Source organism: Cyclopterus lumpus, chromosome 18 (assembly GCF_009769545.1).
Source record: "Cyclopterus lumpus isolate fCycLum1 chromosome 18, fCycLum1.pri, whole genome shotgun sequence".
Taxonomy (NCBI): domain Eukaryota; kingdom Metazoa; phylum Chordata; class Actinopteri; order Perciformes; family Cyclopteridae; genus Cyclopterus; species Cyclopterus lumpus.
This window is the reverse complement of record NC_046983.1, coordinates 1,707,501-1,722,500: the sequence shown is the minus strand read 5'-3', so window position 1 is coordinate 1,722,500 and position 15,000 is coordinate 1,707,501. Positions and strand designations below refer to the sequence as shown.

The 15,000-nt window shown below is 40.1% G+C and overlaps 1 protein-coding gene across 2 annotated transcripts in view; it reads left to right on the top strand.

Moving 5' to 3' along the window:
- The window catches only part of LOC117747511 (F-box/WD repeat-containing protein 7-like), a 27,040-nt gene that overhangs the window by 7,002 nt on the left and 5,038 nt on the right, over positions 1-15,000 (top strand). The window contains exons 1-8 of one of the 2 annotated variants that reach the window (XM_034556797.1): positions 3,421-3,622; positions 6,258-6,334; positions 6,453-6,591; positions 8,273-8,407; positions 8,990-9,113; positions 11,859-11,998; positions 12,090-12,203; positions 14,353-14,534. In XM_034556797.1, coding sequence (XP_034412688.1) covers positions 3,584-3,622; positions 6,258-6,334; positions 6,453-6,591; positions 8,273-8,407; positions 8,990-9,113; positions 11,859-11,998; positions 12,090-12,203; positions 14,353-14,534 — 950 coding nt within the window. In that variant the 5' untranslated portion in view covers positions 3,421-3,583. Of the gene's footprint in view, positions 1-3,420; positions 3,623-6,257; positions 6,335-6,452; positions 6,592-8,272; positions 8,408-8,989; positions 9,114-11,858; positions 11,999-12,089; positions 12,204-14,352; positions 14,535-15,000 lie in introns of those variants that run through there. The other variant, XM_034556796.1, reaches the window with a different exon arrangement.

Below are 15,000 nucleotides of genomic sequence, written 5' to 3'. Positions count from 1 at the left end.
GTTATTCACACACACACACACACACACATATTAAGATGTTATTCACACACACACATATTAAGATGTTATTTACACACACACACACACACAGACTACAAACAGAGGGCGAGTCTGTCTCGGCCCTTTGAAGTGGTTTCCTCTGTTTCCAGTCTGACAGTAGTTACCTCCAAACACACACACACACACACACACACACACACACACACACACACACAAAGTCGAGTGTGGGAACGAGTCAGCTGTTTTAATGCAGAACACACACACCAGTCTCAGGTTTTACAAGGCCGAGTTCGGGGGGGTGTGGGGGGGCTGCATACCACAGAAGAAGAGAGAGTTTGAGGAGACAAAAGGAAAACACACACTTCTTTGTGTTGTGAGTATTTTGTTATAAATACTATAAAACTTTAGTATCGAGGCGGTTCCTTAAATACACATCGAGTACTGCGCTTTGTTTACCTAAAGCTTTAGTGACATTTATTACGACACACTCTGATCTTCTATTACAGATCAAACTATATATATATATATATATATATATATATATATATATATATATATATATATATATATTAAGATATTAAAATGAAGCATTAACATAACGAATACTTGATCATTATAATATTCTCAAATGAGCCGTTCTGCTTATCGAGTACTTTAACTTTAAGTACAATAGGATGTTGTGTGGTTTCTGGCGCCCCCTGTGGTTGAAGGTGGTATCGCTCCGGAGCACCAGGGTCCCTTTAGAAAACCAGGAGTATTTATACACCGTGGTACTAGTATTTATACACCGTGGTACTAGTACTTTTACTTGAGTACTTCTACCACCTTTTGATGAACAGTTCAGCTCTATTTACTCCAGGATTTTATTTAATCTCTTGGAAATGTTAAGATCTAAAAATATAATAATAATAATAATCATCTTGTTTTTATTTCTTATTCAGCCGATTTTAACTGAATTGTGAGAAGAAGAAAAAACAAAGAGAAAATGTCTGCCGGTGGAGGAGAGAGGAACAGATGTAAAGGAAAGGAGAGAAGGAAGAAGGGATGAAAGGAGAGAAGGAGGAAGGGAGGAAAGGAGAGGAGGTAGGGAGGAAAGGAGAGAAGCACTAAGGAGTGATTAAAGGAGTCCTAAACATTATGGGATCTGATATGAGATTTACAGATTAAAAGGTCAAAGGTCATCTGGGCCCCGAGGAGGCTGATTGATGGGGAGGAGGTGGAGGCCGAGGGGGTCGGGTGATTGACAGCTGGGGCGGGAACCTTTTTACCTGCAGACACAACTTTTAAAACTTATTTTTTTTATTACCGTGTCACTTAAGTGTGAAGGAGGAGGAGGAGAGGAAGAATACGAGGAGGAGAGGAAGAAAGAAAGAAGAGGAGGAACGAGGAGGAGGAGGAGGAGGAGGAGGAAGAAAGAAAGAAGATTAAACAACAACCGGAGGCTGAACAGGAGGAGGAGTAGAATAAGTAGAACTAGAGGAAGAAAAGGAGGACAAGTGGAGAAGTAAAGGAATAGGAGGAGAGAAAGAACAGGAGGAGGAGTAGAATAAGTAGAGGAAGAAAATGAGGACAAGTGGAGAAGTAGAAGGAGAAGTAAAGGAATAGGAGGAGAGAAATAACAGGAGGAGGAGTAGAATAAGTAGAAGTAGAGGAAGAAAAGGAGGACAAGTGGAGAAGTAGAAGAAGAAGGGGAATAGGAGGAGAGAAAGAACAGGAGGAGGAGTAGAATAAGTAGAAGTAGAGGAAGAAAAGGAGGACAAGTGGAGAAGTAGAAGGAGAAGTAAAGGAATAGGAGGAGAGAAATAACAGGAGGAGGAGTAGAATAAGTAGAAGTAGAGGAAGAAAAGGAGGACAAGTGGAGAAGTAGAAGAAGAAGGGGAATAGGAGGAGAGAAAGAACAGGAGGAGGAGTAGAATAAGTAGAAGTAGAGGAAGAAAAGGAGGACAAGTGGAGAAGTAGAAGGAGAAGTAAAGGAAGAGGACAAAGAAGTAGAGGAGGGACAGGAGGAGGAAGAAGATGTAGAGGATAAGTATGGGAGGGAGGAATAAGAGGAGGAGAGGAAGAACAGGAGGAGAGGTAAAGGAGGGGGAGGTGCTGTGTGTTTTGTCTCTGACCTCCTGACTCTGTGTGAGTTTCAGTGTGTCGACCTTTGAGGTCAATCAGCTGTGAGAAAGCGGTGACCTCCAACGACCTCCTGCTGGGCGCACGGGTCAATAACGTTGTTGCTCCGTCTGTCGTCTCCAATAACACTTGTTTATTTGATTTGTTTATTATTTACACTTCAATCAGATCTCAGAGCCAAACTGTCAATCATGCCAACGCGTTATATGAAGTCTATGCTTCATGTGTTAAAGCTGCATTCTCTCTCCTGACCACCAGGGGGCGACTCCTCTGGTTGTATAGAAGTCTATGCTTCATGTGTTAAAGCTGCATTCTCTCTCCTGACCACCAGGGGGCGACTCCTCTGGTTGTATAGAAGTCTATGCTTCATGTGTTAAAGCTGCATTCTCTCTCCTGACCACCAGGGGGCGACTCCTCTGGTTGTATAGAAGTCTATGCTTCATGTGTTAAAGCTGCATTCTCTCTCCTGACCACCAGGGGGCGACTCCTCTGGTTGTATAGAAGTCTATGCTTCATGTGTTAAAGCTGCATTCTCTCTCCTGACCACCAGGGGGCGACTCCTCTGGTTGTATAGAAGTCTATGCTTCATGTGTTAAAGCTGCATTCTCTCTCCTGACCACCAGGGGGCGACTCCTCTGGTTGTATAGAAGTCTATGCTTCATGTGTTAAAGCTCCATTCTCTCTCCTGACCACCAGGGGGCGACTCCTCTGGTTGTATAGAAGTCTATGCTTCATGTGTTAAAGCTGCATTGTCTCTCCTGACCACCAGGGGGCGACTCCTCTGGTTGTATAGAAGTCTATGCTTCATGTGTTAAATATATATACACATTTTAATATATATATTGTAAAAATTTATATATTTTATAAATTATATTTATAAAAAAAATAATATATACATATTTTTGAATACCTAAATATTTGTAAAATATGTTTTATATATATTATATATTTTTTTAATATATAATTAAATACAAATATGTTCACCTTCTTCTCAGCAACTCGTGATGTCAGAAACATTTTATACATTTTGTATTAATTTCTCTCAATCTGCTGATCCTTATGCGCACGCGCACTGCCTCTTTCTCCGGCTCCCTCGCACGAGGCATGTCCCTGCGACGGGAGAGAGAGAGAGAGAGAGAGAGAGAGAGAGAGAGAGAGAGAGAGAGAGAGAGAGAGAGAGAGAGAGAGAGAGAGAGAGAGAGAGAGAGAGAGAGAGAGAGAGAGAGAGAGAGAGAGAGAGAGAGAGAGAGAGAGAGAGAGAGAGAGAGAGAGAGAGAGAGAGAGAGAGAGAGAGAGAGACTCAGTGGATCCTGAAGCAGCGCGAGCTCAACACGGACTCGTTCCGCTCCTCAACTGATCGATTTTACACTATTCGATGGCTCGATCTTGATTTAAATCATTTTTAAAGTTATTATATATTTATATTTGTGTGTGTTGGTAATCCTCGGTCTCGCGGGCAGCCATGGGTTTCTACGGCACCTTGAAGCTCATCTTCTACAAAGTGAGTATCGATCACGGGGCTCGGATCGATCAGCTGACGTCACGTGTTATTTTATTTTGTCGTCTTGTATTTCAATCGGAGAGCCGCGTCGCGCGCGTGTCGGAGGTTGTCGTCGTCCGGATGACGAGGCGTTTCTCCCCTGACAGCGGAATGTGCGCGCGGCGGTGTGCGCGCGTGGACCACTGCGGAACCGGCAGAGAGAGTCTTTGATTATTGATTACGGATCACCCACAGCTGTGTGTGTGAACCTGAACCAATGAGCAAGGCATCTTATTGATTACTGATCACCCACGTGTGTGTGTGAACCTGAACCAATGAGCAAGGCATCTTATTGATTACTGATCACCCATGTGTGTGTGCTTTGAGTCTGAACCAATGAGCAAGGCATCTTAATGTGTGTGTGTGTGTGTGTGTGTGCTTTGAGTCTGAACCAATGAGCAAGGCATCTTAATGTGTGTGTGTGTGCTTTGAGTCTGAACCAATGAGCAAGGCATCTTATTGATTACTGATCACCCACAGCTGTGTGTGTGAACCTGAACCAATGAGCAAGGCATCTTATTGATTACTGATCACCCACAGCTGTGTGTGTGTGTGTGAACCTGAACCAATGAGCAAGGCATCTTATTGATTACTGATCACCCGCAGCTGTGTGTGTGTGTGTGTGTGTGTATGCTTTGAGTCTGAACCAATGAGCAAGGCATCTTAATGTGTGTGTGTGTGTGTGTGCTTTGGGTCTGAACCAATGAGCAAGGCATCTTAATGTGTGTGTGCGTGTGTGTGATGTGAGTCTGAACCAATGAGCATGGCATCTTAATATGTGTGTGTGTGTGTGTGTGTGTGATGTGAGTCTGAACCAATGAGCAAGGCATTTTATTGATTACTGATCACCCACGTGTGTGTGTGGATTTCATCATTGTGGTGAAATCTGGTTAGTTACAGATCAATAAAATGTTTAATATCTATAAATTAAATCACAATGAGAGATGTGACACATGACAGCTGCTGTAAACTGTATTTTTGGGGTTAGAAATAGTCCATAAATCAATAATATTCTATTTAAACCCACTAAAACTTTAGTGTCCAATGTTTATTTTTCAAAACACACGATTAAAAAACCTTATAAATTGTAATTTTCCAGCTTCCTTAAGCCGTGAAAACACTGATAAGAGGAACATTACACGTCACAGCTGCTGTGAATAGTATTTTTAAGTAAACATGGCTTATAAAATAGCAAAAACCTCTGAAATTAGAGAAAACTTTAGTATTTAGTGCTTCTTCATCAGCTGGAAAGACTTAATTAAAGAATCGCTTCTCTTCCCTCTGAGCAAACACACATAGAAGATAATAAATTCATGTTGAGCCCTTCAAAGGTCACAGAAAGGTCAACGCTTCGCCTCGACTGACTCATCATAATAATGTTGAAGCTTCAAAAGGTACCAACGAGGTCACTGAATGACATTCGTGTGGAATGAATACGAATGTAAAAGTATTAAAGTGTATTATTATTATTATTATTATAAAATACAGATGTTACACGTCAGAGCGGAATTATTCTGCTTTTAACTGTAAACGCGTTTTTAGGCTTAATGAAATCCACACAGATGCAACATCTGCTACGAAAAAAAGAAGCAGATTACGATTTTAGGTTTTTTTGGGGAGTTTGGTGACAAAAACATGTTCGTCGGAGGTCGTGGGTTCGATTCCCGTCCTCGGCCAGTGAAATATTATATATTACATTTGTTTGAAAAGGTGATTTTAGTGACGCAGAGAGGAAGTTAGGACGTGCACACATGCTGTGTGTGTGTGTGTGTGTGTGTGTGTGTGTGTGTGTGTGTGTGTGTGTGTGTAGCTGCCCGTTAGCGCGTGTCTATTTTAGACCGGTGCTGCACCGGCGTCATTCCTGCGATTTTCTGCATTCCTGCGTTCATTCAGAGACAGAAGGCCGGTTCACCCCTCCGGGTGGGTGCGTTCGGGGGTTCCTCACCAGCGTGGGTGTTTTCAGCGTCGGCCTGCTGCGTCTCTTTTCATTAATGAGTTAAAGAACATTTGTTGCACGCGTCTCGAGCGGTTTATGACCAATTAGCAATGTTGCATGCTGGGAATTTTCCTTTTTGTGGTTTTTTTTTTTTGTTGGTAATGGTTGAAGTGCACAAAGTGAGACGCTTTTCCTTCTTTATAGCTGCACGCCACATATATTAAATATATATTTAAACTAGACGGCATATTAGCGTCTATACACTGGTTTGTTTTTTGGGATCAAATATGCTGTTTAAAACAACTAAAATCTATGATTTTATATTAAACTCTGAGAAAACCTCATTCAATACTTGAATTAGATTAAAACCTTTTATAAATGTACTTTCCTGCTTCTTTACACCATGAAAACACAAGTAAAGAGGAATATTTTCACTGTTCAGCTGCTGTAAACTTCTTTTTTGGGTAAAAAATGGAGAATACAACAGCAAAAATAAATTAAATATATTTTTCAATATTTGATGCTTGTTTGTCTAATTTAAACTACAAGAATAATACAGGATTTATGAATGTATACGACTCAAAAACAACCCCCCTATCCCGATAGACGTTGACCACACTCGTGTATTGACGTGCCGGTGGTTTGATTTCTCCCCTGCAGATGAAGAGGAAGTTGGATCACGGTCCAGACGGCCGTCCGTTCCCTTCCGGGAAGAAGCGCTGCAAAGGACACCTCCGGTAACGACTTCCCCTTTAAGAGGTTGGTTTTCTCCGTTTGGATTTCTACATGGATATGCTAACGCCCCCCCCCCCCCCCTTCCTCCACCCCTCCCCCCCCCCCCCCCCCCCCCCACAGTCCAGCCAGTCTGGTTCAGGCCACCACGCCAACCACGTTCGGCGACCTGCGGCTGGCCAACGGGCACTCGGCTCAGCGGCGGCGCGTCACCTCCGGCCCGCCGCCCTCCGGCCTGCAGGACTGGCTCCACACCTTCCAGGTCAGCGACCTTTGGCATGTTATACACGTAATCATGACCCATCTTCTCCTGAACCTAACAAAGTACTTTACGATCTTTTCCTAAACCTAACTAAATATTCTACAACTTTTGCTAAACCTAACTAAATATTCTACGATCTTTTGCTAAACCTAACTAAATATTTTTACGATCTTTTCCTGAACCTAACTAAATATTATCCGATCTTTTCCTATAAATATTCTACGATCTTTTCCTAAACCTAACTAAATATTTTTACGATCTTTTCCTGAACCTAACTAAATATCCGATCTTTTCCTATAAATATTCTACGATCTTTTCCTAAACCTAACTAAATATTTTTACGATCTTTTCCTGAACCTAACTAAATATTATCCGATCTTTTCCTATAAATATTCTACGATCTTTTCCTAAACCTAACTAAATAGTCTACGATCTTTTCCTGAACCTAACTAAATATTATCCGATCTTTTCCTATAAATATTCTACGATCTTTTCCTAAACCTAACTAAATATTCTACGATCTTTTGCTAAACCTAACTAAATATTCTCCGATCTTTTCCTAAACCTAACTAAATATTCTATGATCTTTTGCTAAACCTAACTAAATATTCTCCGATCTTTTCCTAAACCTAACTAAATATTCTACGATCTTTTGCTAAACCTAACTAAATAGTCTACGATCTTTTCCTGAACCTAACTAAATATTATCCGATCTTTTCCTATAAATATTCTACGATCTTTTCCTAAACCTAACTAAATATTCTACGATCTCTTCCTATGAATATTCTACGATCTTTTCCTAAACCTAACTAAATATTTTACGATCTTTTCCTATGAATATTCTACGATCTTTTCCTAAACCTAACTAAATATTTTTACGATCTTTTCCTGAACCTAACTAAATATTATCCGATCTTTTCCTATAAATATTCTACGATCTTTTCCTAAACCTAACTAAATATTCTACGATCTTTTGCTAAACCTAACTAAATATTCTCCGATCTTTTCCTAAACCTAACTAAATATTCTATGATCTTTTGCTAAACCTAACTAAATATTCTCCGATCTTTTCCTAAACCTAACTAAATATTCTACGATCTTTTGCTAAACCTAACTAAATAGTCTACGATCTTTTCCTGAACCTAACTAAATATTATCCGATCTTTTCCTATAAATATTCTACGATCTTTTCCTAAACCTAACTAAATATTCTACGATCTCTTCCTATGAATATTCTACGATCTTTTCCTAAACCTAACTAAATATTCTACGATCTTTTGCTAAACCTAACTAAATAGTCTACGATCTTTTCCTAAACCTAACTAAATATTCTACGATCTTTTCCTATAAATATTCTACGATCTTTTCCTGAACCTAACTAAATATTCTACGATCTTTTCCTGTTGAACTGGACGGGTTGGAACTAACTTCACCCGGATGAAATGAAACGGGGGAAACGGGAATATCTTCCGCTCGCTGCACGTAAACACAGCGTAGAGGAGTGCTGCCTCCCAGCCGGTCTTATGTAACACTAATAAACAACAACAACAACAAGTACAAACGTTCGTAGCTCGGGGACGAAGTGAAGCTCAACACGTGTTGTTCTCAGACCAACGTGCTCTTCCTCTTGCTCTTCCTCCTCCTCCTCATGCTCCTCCTCATGCTCCTCCTCCCCCTGCAGGCCTGGAGCGGCCCTGAGAGGCTATTGGCTCTGGACGAGTTGATTGACAGGTGTGAGACCAGTCAGGTGAAGCACGTGATGCAGGTCATCGAGCCCCAGTTCCAGAGAGACTTCATCTCCCTGCTGCCCAAAGAGGTGCGTCTAGTCATGGTTATAAATGATGTTTAAGAAGCATCACATCAAATATATGTATTGTTACGGTTAGAATGTAAACATTAATGTAATGCATCAAAAATAATAGTAATCATAATGCTAATTATTATTATTACATGGTGATAATTATATTTATTGATAATAGCTTTAACCATTTTTTTGTATTATTATGAAGGTAAAATTGGACAAAGCAATACAACTCAATACAACTTGTATATAATAATAATAATATGTCTTATTGTTATTACATAATTAATAACACTGTACCAATAAATGTATTCTTATTTTTTATAATTATTATGGTAAAAAAAAAAAAGTAAACCATTCAATCATTGTAAAATAATGATACAAAATATTATAATATAAGAATTAATAATAATATAAAATAATAATGAAAAAAGCAGTAAAAAACAAAAGGCACCATCACACGAAAGCCACTCTGTCAAAATGGGTTTTAAGAAGGGATTTAAACGACATATATAAATATATATAAGAAGCCTCCCTGCTCGTCCTGACCCGTCATGTGACCCGTCATGTGACCCGTCATGTGACCCGTGTCTGCAGCTGGCCCTGTACGTGCTCACCTTCCTGGCCCCCAGAGACCTGCTACAGGCCGCTCAGACCTGCAGGTACTGGAGGATCCTGGCTGAGGACAACCTGCTGTGGAGGGAGAAGTGCCGAGAGGAAGGTAAACAAACAACAAATACACTTATTTTAATGTTCCTGTAAACCAACGGATCCATAATCCTAAATTGTTTTATTTTATTATTGTCAGTTATTGTAATTATTATCGTTTTTATATTATCAGAAGTAATTTCCTCAATAATATTTCTGTGAAGTTTAAGGTGAATAGGGTAAAAAACAAATATTATTCATAAATATATATATATATATATATATATATATATATATATATATATATATATATATATATATATATTTTGTATAAAAGAGGCTCTGAATGCTGTGTGAACAAACCCCTCTGCATAAAGCTTCATAATATATAGTTTATATTAATAAATGTGTATAAATGAGTCTCTGAATGCTGTGTGAACAAACCCCTCTGCATAAAGCTTCATAATATATAGTTTATATTAATAAATGTGTATAAATGAGTCTCTGAATGCTGTGTGAACAAACCCCTCTGCATAAAGCTTCATAATATATAGTTTTTATTAATAAATGTGTATAAATGAGTCTCTGAATGCTGTGTGAACTAACCCCTCTGCATAAAGCTTCATAATATATAGTTTATATTAATAAATGTGTATAAATGAGTCTCTGAATGCTGTGTGAACTAACCCCTCTGCATAAAGCTTCATAATATATAGTTTTTATTAATAAATGTGTATAAATGAGTCTCTGAATGCTGTGTGAACTAACCCCTCTGCATAAAGCTTCATAATATATAGTTTATATTAATAAATGTGTATAAATGAGTCTCTGAATGCTGTGTGAACAAACCCCTCTGCATAAAGCTTCATAATATATAGTTTATATTAATAAATGTGTATAAATGAGTCTCAGAATGCCGTGTGAACTAACCCCTCTGCATGAAGCTTCATAATATATAGTTTTTATTAATAAATGTGTATAAATGAGTCTCTGGATGCTGTGTGAACAAACCCCTCTGCATAAAGCTTCATAATATATAGTTTATATTAATAAATGTGTATAAATGAGTCTCTGGATGCTGTGTGAACTAACCCCTCTGCATAAAGCTTCATAATATATAGTTTTATTAATAAATGTGTATAAATGAGTCTCTGAATGCTGTGTGAACTAACCCCTCTGCATAAAGCTTCATAATATATAGTTTTTATTAATAAATGTGTATAAATGAGTCTCTGAATGCTGTGTGAACTAACCCCTCTGCATAAAGCTTCATAATATATTCATGAATGAACGTGTAGATAAGTGGAGTTAAGGTCAAAACATGACCGCACAGATATTTTTTTATCAATTCATGGTTCATGTGTTTTCAGATAAGTCTTGTAATCGCCGCTTTTGGCACATTTGTTGAAGCTGTTGTATTTCCCGTTGAGACTCTGGAGACGGTGTGTTTCATCCACCTGGGGGAGGAGGGGGGGGGGGGTGGAGATAGACAACAGGATGCAAACAGAAGGCAGGAGCTTACTGGATGTGAAGTTCCTTCTAACCTGAGTGTGAAATGCAAATACAGCGACACACAGCCAGTCAGTCACTCCTTCATTCAGCGCAATGCAGTGGCTCCGTGCGTGTGTGCGCGTGTGTGCGTGTGTGTGTGTGTGTGTGTGTGTGTGTGTGTGTGTGTGTCTCCCCCCGGGCGTTCTGCCAGTCAGAGGAGATTCACTGGCAGCACTCTGCAGCCATACCAATGAGGCTACCTAGCGTTAGCACCACGCCACAGCCATACTAATGAAGCTGCAGCCCTTCTTTAATATCCCTGATTTGTATTTACGCAGCTGCTCCGCCGGCGTTAACCGGCACTCGCAGAGAATATAAATGCAAATAACCTGCATTAGCGGAGTGCCGGTTGCATTAGTGCCGGTTGCATTAGTGCCGGTTGCATTAGTGCCGGTTGCATTAGTGCCGGTTGCATGCTAATGAGAGCTCACTGCAAGTCAACTGGTGAGGTCGAGTTACCTTTAAACAGCAGGAGATTATATTTGATCTTATAAACATACTAAAAGGTTCCCTTTGTGCTTCCTGTTGCAGTGTTGCTTAATGCCGTAGCCATAGAAATAAAATAATAAAATAAAATCAACGTAGCGGGATGGTCAGAGCGGCGGCCATTTTGTATTTGTGCTAACTGTATGTGGGTTAACTTTAGTAACTTTACAAAGAGGAATGATGCTTCATCCAACCCAGCTCATGGCTATCGCTGAATGAGTGACAACTTCGTTCGGCTCATTTCCTGTAATCGGTGTAGCAGTAAAGCATGGTGGCATTAGCATGCTAACCAGATGCTACATAAGTAAAATGTAACAGTTTGATGCTTCATTCACACAAACAAGCACAATGCTATCAACAGATACAACTTTGTTCAGCTGATTATCTGTAACCAGTATTAGCATTATAGCATTAGCACGCTAAGTAGCTTACTAGCCAGCCGCAGAATGCCCAAGATTTAACAAATGAATGCTTCATCCACTCATTCTGTTGTCACACTGTAGCACAATGCTATCAACAGAAGAGGGACAACTTAGTTCGGCACGTTTTCTGTAACCAGTGTATCATGAAGGCATGGTGGAATTAGCATGCTAGCTACAAAGCTAATTAATGGAGAACGGCGTGCTGGTGGTCAGTTGCGGACGACACGCTGGAGAAGGATATGCTAGCTAGCTAATTAGCAGACAGTTAGCTAGCTAGATTGCTAATTCTAGTGCTACGGCGGTTTCAGGAAGATGTAACCGGTGAATTTGAGCCGTTCTTACTTCCCGTCTCTCCTCAGGCGTGTCGGAGAACGCGTCGTGGCGTCGCAGGAAGTGCTCGCGGCCGGGCGCGGCGGCGTTCAGTCCGTGGAAATCGGCCTACATCCGACAGCACCGCATCGAGAACAACTGGAGGAAAGGGGACGCGGGAGAACCGATGGTACGGCGGCGGGCGCACCGGTTGAGCCGCGCGTTCGATTCCCTGAACGCGAGCCGGGTGTCATCAGGTGTGTTTTTCTATCTTTTCTCAGGTGCTGAAAGGTCACGATGAGCACGTGATCACCTGCCTGCAGTTCAGCGGCGACCTCATCGTCAGCGGCTCCGACGACAACACGCTCAAAGTCTGGTCCGCCGTCACCGGGAAGGTAGAGATGAGAAGTGTGTGTGTGTGTGTGTGTGTGTGTGTGTGTGTGTGTGTGTGTGTGTGTGTGTGTGTGTGTGTGTGTGTGTGTGTGTGTGTGTGTGTGTGTGTGTGTGTGTGTGTGTGTGTGTGTGTGTGACTAAAATGCAGTATTATTTTATTGGTATTTAACAGTTTCATAAACGTGATTTGTTGCGAAACAAGAGGCACAATAGTAAATAGACAATTTTTTAATTAAAAGTGTTTGTCTTCGAATGTGAAATATTGAGATATATATATATATATATGTATGTATATATATATATACATATATCTATATATATGTATGTATATATATATATGTATGTATATATGTATATATGTATGTATATATATATATATATATATATATATATGTATGTATATATATATATATATATATGTATGTATGTATATATATATATATATATACATATATGTATGTATATATATATGTATATATATACATATGTATGTATATATGTATGTATATATATATGTATATATATATATACATATATGTATATATATGTATGTATATATATATATATATATATATATATATATATATGTGTATATATATGTATATACATATATGTATATATATGTATATGTATATATATATATACATATATGTATATATATGTATGTATATATATATATATACATATATATATATATATATACATACATATATATATATGTATGTATATATCTATATATATATGTATATACATATATATATATATACATACATACATATATATATATACATATATATATATATGTATATATGTGTGTATATATATATACATATATATACATACATACATACATATGTGTATATATGTATGTATGTATGTATATATACACATATATATATATGTGTATATATATATATACCAGCAAATAGCGTTTGGATCGCTCGTTGCTAGGCTACGCTAACGCTGTAGCACATTTAAAATGGTTGTCATCGACGAAAAGGTGTTGACGAAATACAATAATCCTTTTTCCTCCATTTGTCACAACCGGTCGAACGCGAACTCACTCCGGTTACATTCCTGGTCGATGATTGAATCCGGTTTAAACCAGACGAATGTGAAGCTGCCGAATGGAATTCGGCTGCTTCTGCAAACTCATTCTCGTGCTTTTATTTTGACGATCAAGTCATGAAGAACATCCTTTTGGCCTCCTAGTTAGGTTAGTAGTTTTACCCACAATGCTCGTCTGGTGCGTTGCACTGGAACATAAACTGTGAAGCTGCTGGGAGCAGCGGGGCAGGTGAGGGCCCCGTTGTGGTGGTCAGGGTGTGTCGCTGTTATCTTAGAGCCTCTTGACACCCCGAGGCGACGCCGCGTGGATCTTCATGTGAGTCAAAGGGGAGGAGCCTCGCTCTCTTTTTAAGCCCCTATGCGTTTTAGCTGCCGCACGCCCTTCCTGTAGGATTCACATGAAGTACTTCTCAAGAGCACCAGCACATGTACTGGTGTGGTAGTTCCTGAATCAAACACCCAGGTGTGTGTAGAAGTGTATGTGTGTGTGTGTGTGTGTGTACCTGTAAGTGTATGTGTGTATTTTCATGCATTGTGTATGTTGTGTGGTTGAAGTACTTTTACTTTTACACAGTGTACTACTATGTCTATCCGGTTTCGGTTGAACATTCTTTATCCGGACACACCTGTTTTCTCTACTCCGTCTACACCTGTGTGTGTGTGTGTGTGTGTGTGTGTGTGTGTGTGTGTGTGTGTGGCGTGTTTCCGCTTGTTCCGCTTGTTCCGCTCTTGTATTTCTGATCTTGATTAGCAGGACGTGACAGTCACAGGTAGTACTCACTAGTTCAGTGAGTAATGCGGTATTCTCCCCCCACACACACCTTTCAGTCTCTGCAACAGTTGCTAAGTCAAAACAAAAAAGGTTTCCTCTGTTGCCGCGGCAACCACCACCTTCAAGGTGAAACTGAATATACTGTGTGTGTGTATATATATATGTATATATATATATATATATATATACACATATCAGAATCAGCTTTATTATGTGTGTGTGTGTGTGTGTGTTCATGCATTGTGTAGGTGTGTAGTTTCCGACCCCGATGACATCACACGCTCATGTCACCCCCCCCCCCCCCCTCTCAGTGTCTCAGGACGCTGGCCGGTCACACCGGCGGCGTGTGGTGCAGTCAGATGTCGGTCGCCACGGTGATTAGCGGCTCCACTGATCGGACGCTGCGCGTGTGGGACGCCGAGAGCGGCACCTGTACGCACACGCTGTACGGACACACCTCCACCGTGCGCTGCATGCACCTCCACGGCAACCGGTAAGACACACACACACACGCACGCACACACACACACACACACACTCTCTCTCATGCTCTTTGGGAACGCCTCACATTTTTGCTGCATTCATTTCCATGACAACCAGAAAAGGACTCGCACACATACACCGTGTGTGTGTGTGTGTGTGTGTGTGGAAAAACACAGTCATGCTATCAAATTATACACACACAAAAAACACATGTACAAACAGACACACCATACACACACACTGACTAACGACCAACACACACACACACTGACTAAAGATACACACACACACACACTGACTAAAGACACACACACACACACTGACTAAAGACACACACACACACACACACTGACTAAATACACACACACACACACTGACTAAAGACACACACACACTGACTAAAGACACACACACACACACACACTGACTAAATACACACACACACACACACACACACACACTGACTAAATACACAC